General features: G+C 39.1%; 1 protein-coding gene across 1 annotated transcript in view; it reads right to left on the minus strand.

Annotated features, from left to right (window-relative positions):
- Positions 1–3,330: 3,330 nt before the first annotated feature.
- The window catches only part of kif16bb (kinesin family member 16Bb), a 35,099-nt gene continuing 25,924 nt past the window's right edge, over positions 3,331–12,505 (minus strand). The window contains exons 14-16 of the mRNA XM_016292505.1: positions 10,867–10,928; positions 7,209–7,287; positions 3,331–5,970 (exon numbers count right to left, since the gene is read on the minus strand). Coding sequence (XP_016147991.1) covers positions 3,859–5,970; positions 7,209–7,287; positions 10,867–10,928 — 2,253 coding nt within the window. The 3' untranslated portion in view covers positions 3,331–3,858. The remainder of the gene's footprint in view (positions 5,971–7,208; positions 7,288–10,866; positions 10,929–12,505) is intronic.

Genomic DNA, 12,505 nt, shown 5'->3' on the forward strand with positions numbered 1-12,505 from the left:
AATATGTTTTGCAACACAGAAATTTACAGAAAATAATCAAAATGGCAAAAAGTTTTTTTTTTTATTGCATTGAAGTGTAACTTTTCAATATCAACAAAACAATGAAAACTGAAAGAACATATGCAGCTTTTATTGTGTTTTAACACAAAAAGTAACAAAATATAATACAAATTTTGCTGTTGGCTACTTTATGCCCATTAAGTAAACAAAAGCATTTGCTTAATGAATAAATAAAATGGATTGTTAACTTTTTTGTTTTTGTTTTACAAGAATAATGGAAATGGACAATGGCACCAATTAACATATATACAAAACAACAGCATTATCCTCAATATGAAATTATTGTTAAATTGGACTAAAGACACAAAAAGGCCAAACAGTAACATCATGTTCCTTATCAAAACTGCGTCAGGAGTAGCCAGAACAGTTAAGTAAGATGTTACTAAGAAACAAACCTATAAACTGCCAGCTCGGTTACTGTTATTGTGTTTTCATGATGCGTATTAATTCTCGCTCAAACAATTTCCTCTACATTTTTGCTTTATAAATATGGCTTTCCTTTTAGAGACCCTATTAGAAAGAAGCAGCACTATATTTCAATGTCATTACTGTTTAACTTAATGTACTGTACTCTAACTTGATGGATATTCTGGGATCAAGCAGCTAAGGTTACAAACAAAGGCATACATGCATGATTGATGGCTCTCTTCGAAAAAGAGAGTGAGAAAGAGAGAGCCAAGCGACGAGGTAGCTAAAATGAGAAATTTTCTCAGGAGCTGTCAGCTCACCAAGAGGCTCCACCTGTTTCTCCCATCAGGCACTGGGCACTTCCTGAAGCCATTAAAGCAGAGGAGGTGTGAAGTATATTAATGAAAGAGGACGCATCCCACCTCACAGGGCCTGCAAAGGCGAGATAAGAGGTCTCGCTCGACCAGAGGAGAAGCTCTTCTCGTACGCACACGCATTCTCAGAAAAAGCCCCACACATCATTCCCTGCCTTTTGTCCGCTTGACCTGATCAGCGGTGCAGAGCGGGAAGAGGGTGCCTTTCTATTTGCGCTGTCATCTTTACTTTATTTGTTATATTTCAAACAGGCTTGCGTCTAATGTGATGGATAAAGCATTCAAAAAGTGCCCATAAGGAGACTACAGTGGCATAGAGCCTTCTGGCCTGTACAATTGATTGACCAGCATGACAGCAATACAGCGTCTACTATTGTTATCTTGGTAGCTAGCAAATATTGGGGCCGCTATTTGATTGAATAATGATACTCAGCATCACACAGCTCCCATTCCGCAAAAACGTTATTTGTTATGTGATGACTCCAAATCAAATAAAACAAGCAGAAATGAGCTTTTCTCTCATCACGATGACAGATCCATTTTCATCTGCACAATACATGAGCAAAAGAATCATACTGCAATTTTTTTCATTAGCTTAATGATGTGACAGTTTTTGTCTAAACCTACTGAATGGTCTGAATGGCACTGTCACTCAAACAAACCTTCTCTTTGATGCAACCTTATAGTTGGACCTCATATGCTAAACAATAACATAATATTGCTGTAAAATATATCTAAAAATGTTTTTTGAAAACCTTATTGACTATAGTTAAATGGCTGAATATGAATCTTTAATCACACCTCTTGTGCTAAATGGCTCATGACTCATTGTTTTAGCTTGATCACTTAATGTTATACAGTATACGCAATTAAAGGAGCTGGTGGTAATTGCCCATTACGGTTTTTAGGAGTGCTTGTTTAGATATTAGATTTTAGAAACAAAATAGTCCAAACGGGCACTAACTAATAAAGAATTGTCACCCTGCTTTTATGAAGATTGTGCTGGTTTGGAGTATGGAGTCTCCAAATGATGCATTACAGCAGGCAAGTACTGTACGTAGTTAGCAGTCGTTCAGTAAAGATGACAAGAGGGAGAACAACCTTTTTTTGTCTGCAGATTTCACTTTAGTTCATAAATATCAAGGATGGCAGCAATTTTGATGATAACAGAATGTTCTTTCTTTCTGTCTCTAAATTTCACCTGCGCCATGTTAAATAAAACGTCTCGGGTTACTTATGTAACCATGGTTCCCTGAGGGGAACGAGACACTGCGTCCTCTAGGGGTCGCTATGGGGAACGCCTCGTCGTGACCCGTGTCTGAAGCCTACATTGAAAAAACACCAACTTGTTTGGCCGGCGACAGCCATGACGTCACTACCGTCGCAACTAGTACAAAATAGGCGCCGGTAGCGCACATCATCACTTCTTCGTCTGAAGCTTGTGTCCGCAGCATGGCACAAAAGCTAGAGGACGCAGTGTCTCGTTCCCCTCAGGGAACCATGGTTACATAAGTAACTTTAATTAGGCCACTAATATGATGAGTGTTAATTTCATGTGAGTGCACATCATTTTCAACCATTTTAGCACTTTTAGTTCTTTAAAAATTTATTCAAGGGTAAAACTTTGATGGAAAAAGAACTTGAGTGCATCTTTTACAAATCAGTGTAAATGAAAACATGAACGGGGAAGCAAGGTAGATGACAATAATGCATGCAGATTAAAGCCTGCATAAAACATATATATATATATATATATATTCCTATGAAAAACATGACACAACAGTTGATATTACTTAGTCTGCCATAAAAGCATTTTTGTTCTGTGGGAATCTGTCCTTAGGACAGGGGCTTTTCACTTTTCACACATATATTTCAAGTCTGAAAAGGTGAAAAGCACTGATTTCTGAGAAAGCACGATGTACTTTTATTAAAAGGAACACTCTCCCTCTTTCACTGGCATTCTGTCAAAGAAAAGCCCTAGCTGATTGCACTGTACAAGCGCCCATAATTTTCTACACACTATAGCAGCATTTTTTAGACAAGGTAGGAGGAAGAATGTCTTCCTCCTGCTCCTCTTCTTCAGTGGCATAAAGTCTACAACGGAACATGACTGTCAAAAAAGGAGGCACAATAGAACCATAACTAATATTTTACACAGCAGGGTCTGAAACAAAAGGGACAGTGAGCTATTAGCTAGCAACGTGATGCACTGAGAACTTAAATGACCCAGCAGTGGAAAAAAAATCTCACCTTGACCCTGGCATCTCCTTACACCATGACGAGTTCAAGAGATGAATACCTATAGCTGCTGGATGCTGCAGGCATGCAACATGCATTTTCTGTGATGCAAGGCTATATGAGTCAAAGACCGGGTAGTGAAGAGCGTGAATATTGAAGAGAGGGAGAAGCCGTTTTATGCAACTTTTTTTTTTAATGCTCGGTTGGTACATCACTTTTCAACCGAAACGATATAACTTAATTTGTGCAATCTTAGAAAATGAACTGCGCTATAAAAACATACTGGTGACGCACAGGGCTAAACACATCAAATGTAAATTAGAAGCAATCTCATACTTAAGTTTCTCTAATTGGCACTGAAGAGAATGAACATGAAAATTAGGGTTGAGTGCTGGTTCTTAAACTTATACATTTTTATAGATGCATTATACAGTAACTCTGAAACAATAATCATTCTTGATCCGCCCATATGATATTGCCAGACAAACATCATTACTGTTGTCAATGCAATCTGAACCAGCCTTATGAATTTATGATCTTAATCATTGGCACTGCTTTCAATGATTACTCTTCCCTGTGTCAGAAAGACTGATCACAATGCAAGTCATATAAAACTTAATGAAAAAGTAAAAAAGAAAAAACAACAACAATATTCTTTATTTCTCAAATCCTAGCAGCGCCAACTCATGTCATGTTTCCGGTGCACTCAGCCTTTTTTGTAGTCTCCTGTCGAATTCTCCTCACTGGGCTGTTAATTATTTTGCTGGAAGGTCCTTGATCAAATGTTTGACAAGTTATTAATCAGGAAGGTGGCCTCAGCGGAGCTGCTGAAAGTTAATTTCCACACTTCATTCCGGGGAGATGAATCAGAGTTGGTAGGAGATTGGGCAGCTGCTTCATCAGCACAGCAGACCTCTAGAGGTTGAGAGGGACCTCCAGTACCACCAGATTTCTGAGCCAACACAACATCCAGACGCATACTTCCGTATCCATCTCTGACCAGCACGCAACGAACGTCAGAGCGCTTACGCAGGTCTATTAGCCTAAACTGGGCCTCGTGTGCCACCACAGCTACTGAACGTGGAGGTGGATGGTAAACAGCATTTTCCCGCAAGAGACCCAGGTGGGTGTCAGTCAGGACAAGCTGGACAAGTTCAGAGTCTATCGGTGCCACCTGTGAATCAGGTACAACAGGGTTGGTGTGCAGCTTGAGACTTGATCTCTGAAATCTGACAGTTGTGTAAAGGAGCAGTTGCACATCTGCAAGTGCCGGACATTCACCCTGCATGTTACCATGTAACAGGAAGACCAACTTAGCCAGGGTTTTCTGGAATGAGCATGTAAGGCGCCCACCAGAGGGTAGGAGCAAATCCTTAACATGGGAGTCCCAGTTTAGGGACAAACGTACCATGTCATTTGACAGCAATGGATGGTCCAGTGCACCGCTGTCGAAAGGGAAAATTACCTCGAGTAAGGTTTGGGACAGTTCTTGACTTAAGCTTGCGCTGCAGGTGTGCAGGACAAGTATACTCTTCTCTGTGTTGCCTGTTAGCCTGACAGTCTGCCCAGCAAAACCTATGTAGATCTCCTGCAGTTGCTGAAAGGATAATTCATAGTAAACATTTAAAGTTTGTGTGGGGCTGGAAGCATCAGGCAAAGGATCAAAGGTGATCACCAAAAGCTTAGTCTGGAAAATGACCAAAACTGCGGGCTGTGGATCTGGTTGAGAACAGGTGGCTACACTGAGCCAGTATAGAGTGAACACTTGCTCTTCCATTAGCAAGGGGGCAGGGATGACACTATGTAGGCAGGAGAGAAGCTGTTGAGGTGGAAGGTTCTGGAGATGGAGCAAGGATTCAGGTACAGGGTGAAGTCTTTGGCAGCATACCTTCAGCCCCTCACTTCTCTGGGTGGTCACTGAATCCCCTGTCTGAGTTGCCTCCAAAGCCATTAAGGGGCTCTTCCATTCGCCTGTACTGGATCTTGACAGATCTGGCATGGAAGACAATGCTACACTCTGTTCTCTTACTGACAAAATATCACTATGAGACAGATTGCGGCGAAATTGGGTTGTCTTCAGAGTTGGGTTTGCCTGTGGTCTTAGAGTCAACTCAAATTGGATATGGTGTACAAGAGGAAGATCCTTTACCATTGAGCACATTTGATTGTACCAAGCACTTCCTCTACCACCAGTTTGTTCCTTCAAAGTGTTTGTAAGCACACGTCCTGCATCTGCCAGCATCCAGGACACTTTTCCTACAAGGCTCCCTAGGCTAGAGCTGAACCCACTTCCCTCTGGCTGGGGTTTGGCTTCTTGGCTCTCAACAGATGTTCTGGATAAAAAGTGCTTGCTAAATTGGCCCCCCATGGTAAGTGGGCTATGCCTCTGTGAAAACTGCTCCAAGCGAGTCAAGCTAGGGATAAAGGCTGCCCCTCCTTCCGTGGTGGAGTGCCTGCTCTGTATATGGGATTCCTCAGCTAACAAGCTCCCTTCTGAGCCCACGACCGGGTGCCAGAGATACTGCTGCTCGACATCCAGGAATCCAGAGGTCCCGTTACGACACTCCTGAAGTACCCTAGTATCCCAGAGTTCTCCATTGACCACTGTTTTCTCCCCCTCCAGTTCCTTATCTGTCACATCCGCTGACGGAGTTTCAGTTTCTGATTTATGAGGGGCTGAGTGCTGCTTCTCCCACTGGATGTCGAGACTTGTCTGAAGCGACTTTCCCAGACTTTTGGCATCTCCTGCAGGGTTGTTAGTGGCACAGTGTTCTATAAGTGCCCTGGGCATCTCAGGAACGTGCTGAGACTCTGAAGGTCCACTGAAACTACTGTCTGTATTGTTCTGAGGAAACAGTAAATCTGTAGAAGCAAGAGATGTGGAAAATATCTGTAAGGAGAAAAAGGGAATAGTGTCAAGAGAGTTTAGTTATTAGGTCACTACATTTTCCAATACATTTCAATAAATGTATAGTCTATTCATGTTCTCAAAATTCTACTTTTATGCATATGTTTTGATACATTTTTATTACAGTTACTTTTCTATTCTAAAGTCTATCTCTCAGAAGTGTGCTTTAAAAGCTGTGAAAAAAACCTCTCGTCTTGTTTATCTTGCAACTGTTTATCTCTGTTTAAGTGGACTAAACACTTCACCCAATATAAAGAGAAGAGTCAGGGCTAAAAGCAGTGAGACATAATTGGTTGGAAACACCTGCTTCATGAATCTTTATATTTGTTAGGAAGGCTCTGCATGCTATTTGCGTTAGCTGCTTTTTGACATGAAAATATGATTAAGCCATTGCATTGATGCACTCTCTTTCCAGGGGGAGGCCATAAAGTCATGTAAAACACATGTAATAGGTATAAAATGTATACATCATAATCAATGCTAGCTGAGAGTGGAAAAGGGGGCCTTTACAAGTGAAATATTTTGCATTTTAATTATTTCCGTGGAAGGCAAATGAAGCTTGAGGCAGTCAATTCATATTTGTAGGAAAAATAACATCATGTTTCTGTGGTAATAAGAAACAACCCCCAATAGCACTGTCTGTATTTAAAATAGCTTTGATATACAGAGTAAGTTCAACCCAACATTATACTTTGGATGTCATTGCTTTATTTAAAAACTGAGACAGTAGCTGTATTAATTAGGTTCTAATTGATAATAGTAGACACAGTGTGGCTAATATTCACATAGTCACTTTATTATTTGAACAAAATAATGAGCTGCTCTTTTGCTGAAATTAAATAACATGATAGGAATAGGACAGTATGTTCATAGCTCAATTGGAGACTTCCGACAGAAAATTTACATTAACATTTTTTAATTCTGAAGTGCAAACATAAAAACAGCTCTGACCCCCACTAGACTGAGGCAGCTGCACTGCCTTCAGGCAATGGTCAACTCATCTATGCTTATTTTTCAAAATGGTGTATTCTTAATATTATGTCTCCATACAGAAGCCCTAAAAATGCACTGTCCAGCCAGTCACAGACACAATGTAGCACTTTTTTCCTCTCTTAGATCTAAAGTACAGTTTTTTGAAGAGCAAATTTAATTCAGTAGTAAACAGATATACTAGTGAAATAGCTATAAGTGCAAAGTGTAGACAAACAATAAACGCTTACCCTGTGACTCTCTCCTGAGAGACAACTGCTTTTTAGTGCTTCTGCGTCACTTTTGGACTGGTCAGAAACCTTTCCGGATCTGCAAAGGGAAACATTTTCTATTTTAGATGATACAACAATATAGAAATTCAAAATTTGTAATTATATTACAAGGATTAAAGAGGGGGGAAAAAGCATATTTCTTTTAAATGATATTTACACTGAAGCATGGCCACAAAAGAGCGAAGCAATTAGGTTTATATTCAAAACCATGCTGCTGTAGTCTTTGTTTTGAAGAGTGATTTTAATTGTTTTTGCTACGGTCTTGACACAAGAGACCTCCAACAGGCGGCAAGGCAAAAAGACTAAACTGCACAATGTCCCGCATCTCCAAAAGCGTCTATTAGATTTGAATAGCAAAGGACCCAAATGTCTGGATGCGATTAGGGCCACTCAGCTAGCTGTGAAATTAAATAGAATGTGCGCATGTAGATTTGAGGATTTACATACAAGCACTTCATTCTCAGTTCGTTCACACAGGGATGGAAAAGCAGCTTGGTGGGAAACGAAGATGACTTTCTGTCAAGCTCAACAGGATTCTGGACAGAAAGCCAAATATTTAATGGAGCCTCGTACACAACTTGTTGGATAGCAGAGTGTGTACAAGTCAAAACCCTGTAAAATGCCAGAAACGCCCCCAGTAGAAAACAACAGCAGGGTACTGATCTTATACTCGAGCTTGGGATCTTGAACAACAGAGCATTTCAGACACAAAGGTAAATACAACATATTTAGAATGCAGGTCGCAATGGCAGTTTCATACAGTGGGTTAGGGATGTAAAAATGTGAAATAGATTTTTTTTTAAATTCAATGCAGCATTTTACTAAGGAATTATAATTTGTCATAGCACATGTTTACACCAGCAAAATTAGTATGGATTTTTACAGCATTTAGTAGTGCATTCAATGGACATGGTTGACATAGGTACAGGTCAGATACACTCCAGACTACAGACACAGTGCAGCATTTGATAGGACATTGAAATTCTGAACCTTGACTGGTGCCACAAAGAATCATCCTCTAGGTTTCTACCCAAGCAGTGTGACTTATTTTGGTCGGTCTCCTGTATAATCACCTCTCTATGCATCCTCTCCTCCTCTCTGTGCACTGTCTGTGATCTTTTCCCTCCCAAAGTCTCTGCTGTCTTTCTGTCATCTTCTGAGTTTACAGAGGTGGATTCTTCCACTGATATTCTTGCTTCTGCAAAGGCTGAAGATTATCCACATTTTCTGATGCCCTTTGGGGCTCACAAAACAATTAACAACTGCATTATCTTCATTATTTGCTTAGTAAATACTTGCTGCATCCATTTTTAACATTGAGCAGTTACAATGCAAATAGGTATGAATTCTAAGACAATTCGGTGAAAGAAGCAATGGCAAAAAAAAGTTTTTTTTGCACTGGAGAAACATTCAAATAACTGTGGCAAGAACTAAAACTTTCAATCAATGACTAAACAAACACCAAAACTCAATAAAGAGCTACATCAAATATCCTAAGCTGCAATATTTCAGGACTGAGCACAAAATGTGCAGGTATAATCAGAATTTAACTTCATCCGATATAAAAAAAAAACAGTCAAGCTGAATGGAAAAAAACAAAAAAAAACTACAACTTATAAACGGCTATTTGTGTCAAAAAGGTTTTCGAACTGCTTATAAACAAAGCAGATATTTAATGTTCTTGTTGTTGTAGTGTTAAGGAAACTATTGATATATGTGTGTAATCTTTCCTTAGGAAATTATAAAACTATAAAAATGACAAAAACATGAATCCCGAACTACCAAGACCCATAAAAAATGCTTGATTTCGTCTTGCCTAGCAAAACTGTACAGGGCAGGCTATAAATATATAGTACAAAACTGACTTGCTGATAAATTAAAGCATATTTGGACAGTTTAATGCTTTTCTGTTTTTGCTCTGCTTGTATTTAGCAGTGTTTGATGTGTGCATCAAATCCTATTGGACCGTTCTGATGCTTTTGCAGAAACCAAATCCACAGTCTATCAATGAAAGCCAGAACGAAATAAATTAGCAATCTGCTCAGCTTGTGGTGCTCACATCAAACACACAAATCCATTATCTATAGAACGCTTTGAACAACAAAGCCAAAGACGACCGAGCAAACAAACATTTCGTAAACACCAACAAAGGAACAATTAGGGGGAACAGCGTGCAGAACATTGCTGAAGGCGTCTAAAGCGACACACATAGATCGGGTGTACATGTGAAGAGCCTGGAGGTTCACAGATGATGCATGATGCCTCTCGGTTCCAGCTGCAAACAGTAGCATGTCAGAAAGAAGTCTTCCAGCTGGGAGTTGGGAGACTGGGAGCTTTCTTCATTGTCATATTTGTCGCCACACAACACGGAACAGCCTAAAAACTCTCTAGTTGTCTTGTCACATGTCTTGTTCTCTTTCTTTTCAAACTTTCTTATATGTGTGGCAATTCTTGTTCTGACTAGCACAGGGGTATCCAGTCCTGCTCCTGGAGGGTCAATGTCCTGCAGAGTTGAGCTCCAACCTGTTCAACTTAACACAACTGCCTGAATGTTTCCAGCAATCCGGAAGACCTCTCTTAGCTGGTTCAGGTGTATTTAACTGGGGGTAGAGTGAAATTCTGCAAGAACGTGGCCCTCCAGGAGAAGGATTGGACACCCCTGGACTAACACGTCCAGTTACAAACACTTTTCACATTTAAACATACACCAGCTTTTGGCATGGTTTGCCATCCACAAGTACAAGTACCTCTCACAATTGATTTGATTTGCATTTTGCATTCAGAGTAAACACACATAATATGCTACTATATCAAATTATATATTATATATAAATTAAAGTTTTTCTTTAATTGTGTCTGTCAGCCCAAGATTAAAAAAGGGAAATAAAATTCACTGTGAATGAGAGCCAAAAAGAAATTAGTAAAAATGTGTGGAATTAATTCAAATACAGATGCTAAGCCGCTGATTTAGAATACAGCTGAGAAAGACTTATTTCAACTCAAAAACAAACATCAGAATTGAACTATTTTTCAATAGAATCAGCGTGAGAATCACTAAATTTTAGAATATTGAAAAAATCAGTTTAAAACTAAAAAGTCACAGAATTGTGTCTGTCAATCAAATTCACGTTATAAAGACAAACATTGTTTGAAATATATAATTTTAAAGCAAAACAGTGAATCTGTTAACTCCTTTACAATCACCTTCTTTTCATCAGAGGCTATGTTCAATATTTTCTTATAGAATTCTAAACAATTCACTTGTGGTCCAACCCTTTTTTAAAGAGGATGACAAAATTCATCATTAAACTCCATGTGAACATGCAGAAAAATGCAAAATACCTTGTTACTGGATGTGAACAGGTCTCAAGTCTCATCCTAGAAGAAACTAAGGGTGTCCTAAATGTGACTATTTATATCCATCTAGTCCAAGTCTAGGTTCATAAAAAAAGTATTAAGTGAAGCATTAAAAGTTAATTTTTTCCTAGATAAATGGAGTGCAAAATATCTTATGGAAGAAGATAAAGCTACCGTGCTGACTAAACGTTATATAACATAATGAATCAGAGGATGGATGGGGATAGAGCACAGTCTGTCTCACAGCAGGTGTACTCACCTGAAATGACTGAAAGACTCCACAGAGAATGCAGTGGAGTTACTTGACACGAAGAGCCCAGACTGTGGAGAACATACAGACAAATGGATGGTTGAGCATATACACACAGCACTGTGATACAAACCACTCTCACAACAGAAAGACAGCTGTTTCTAACACACGGCAATTACAGCACACTAATTAAAGCAAACATGCCATTAGAAAACACTACAAATCACCATCATTCAATATCGAAATGAGAGAGTAGAATGCAAAGAGACTAGTAAACATGATTGCAACGTGCCTCAATGAGCATGGACATGAAACACCTTTTATAGCAAATCGTCTTTGTTCTAATAAAAGTGATCGTTCATACAAAAATAAAAAATTTCATCATTTACTCATTGTCATGTTGTTCCAAAATCTGTATGACTTGCTTTCTGGCGTAGAACACAAAAAGTGATGTTTAGCAGAAAGACTGAGCTGCTCTTTTCCATAAATTGAAAATGGAAAGGGACCAGGGGCAAAAAAGCACCATAAAGATGGACCATAAGTCCTCTGAAGCCATGCAATAGCTTTGTACATGGACAAAAATGAAAGGTTTACTTTCACTGTATGGAAAACATACGTTACTTTTAGGTTCCTCCCAAGTCATACAGGTTTAGAAATGATAAATTATCTAGTTTATACATCCAAATCTGTCAAATATGTTCAAACACCTTTGAATGTACACTAATGGTGCAACTTCAATTTCAAAAGATTAAAATATAATTTTTTTAAGTTGCATTTGAAATTCAGTTGTCTGAAAAATCTGAGGTAGACAAGTGTTTGAATCTGCAATTTGTGAGAAGAAAACTTTTTTTTCTAGAGCAGAAAACGACTTCATCTTCTCCAGAAATCCCTTTTTGTTCAGAAAATTTGATGCCTAATGTGGCAATTCATCTTCAATTGAGAAAAAGAGGCAAATATAGACATAATATTTCATTTTGTTCACTTTTACTGTTAAGTTTTCATAATACTGATAAATAACCATTTCAACCTGATTCGCTGGCTTGTTTTACATCATCTTAACGTAAAAATTCAGTCATAAGATTCATCTGGGCACAAAACATTAATGGAAACAGCCCTCAGAGGAAGTTAGTATATGCAAGCAGTCTTCAAACCATTATATGCCATTGTATAATATGGAAATTAGCAGTTTGCCTGAGTAAAAACAAAGTTTCGCACAACAAAAATGACTGAATGGTGCCGCTGAGAGCTCTGTGAGACAAGTTAACAGTTGTTTGTGAGCATAAGAATAGTTCACGCAGAGAGAAGGCGCTGTAATCTCCGTGCACAGAAGAGGAAACAGCTGCTGTCTAACTTTACAATGAGAGACTTAACAGTCAGGAAATATTTAATTACCTGTCACAGCAGTGAGAGACAGAGAGGAGAGAGAGAGAGGGAAAGTTAGAGAGAGTGTCGGAGGTTGGTGGAGACAGTAAGACAGAGGAAGTGAAGGTGCATACTTGCAAACCAAACGACAGAGACGTGTTCGGCTCTTATCAGAAGACACTGAGGTGCACAATTACTTTACCTCTCTGAGGAAATGAAGAAAAAAGGTGTAAAAGATAAAAAGAAAAAAGAAAACTGGCGCTTTGCAAACATACCAAGAGGGATT

This window comes from Sinocyclocheilus grahami, unplaced genomic scaffold (genome assembly GCF_001515645.1).
Source record: "Sinocyclocheilus grahami isolate Dianchi unplaced genomic scaffold, SAMN03320097.WGS_v1.1 scaffold286.1, whole genome shotgun sequence".
Classification (NCBI taxonomy): domain Eukaryota; kingdom Metazoa; phylum Chordata; class Actinopteri; order Cypriniformes; family Cyprinidae; genus Sinocyclocheilus; species Sinocyclocheilus grahami.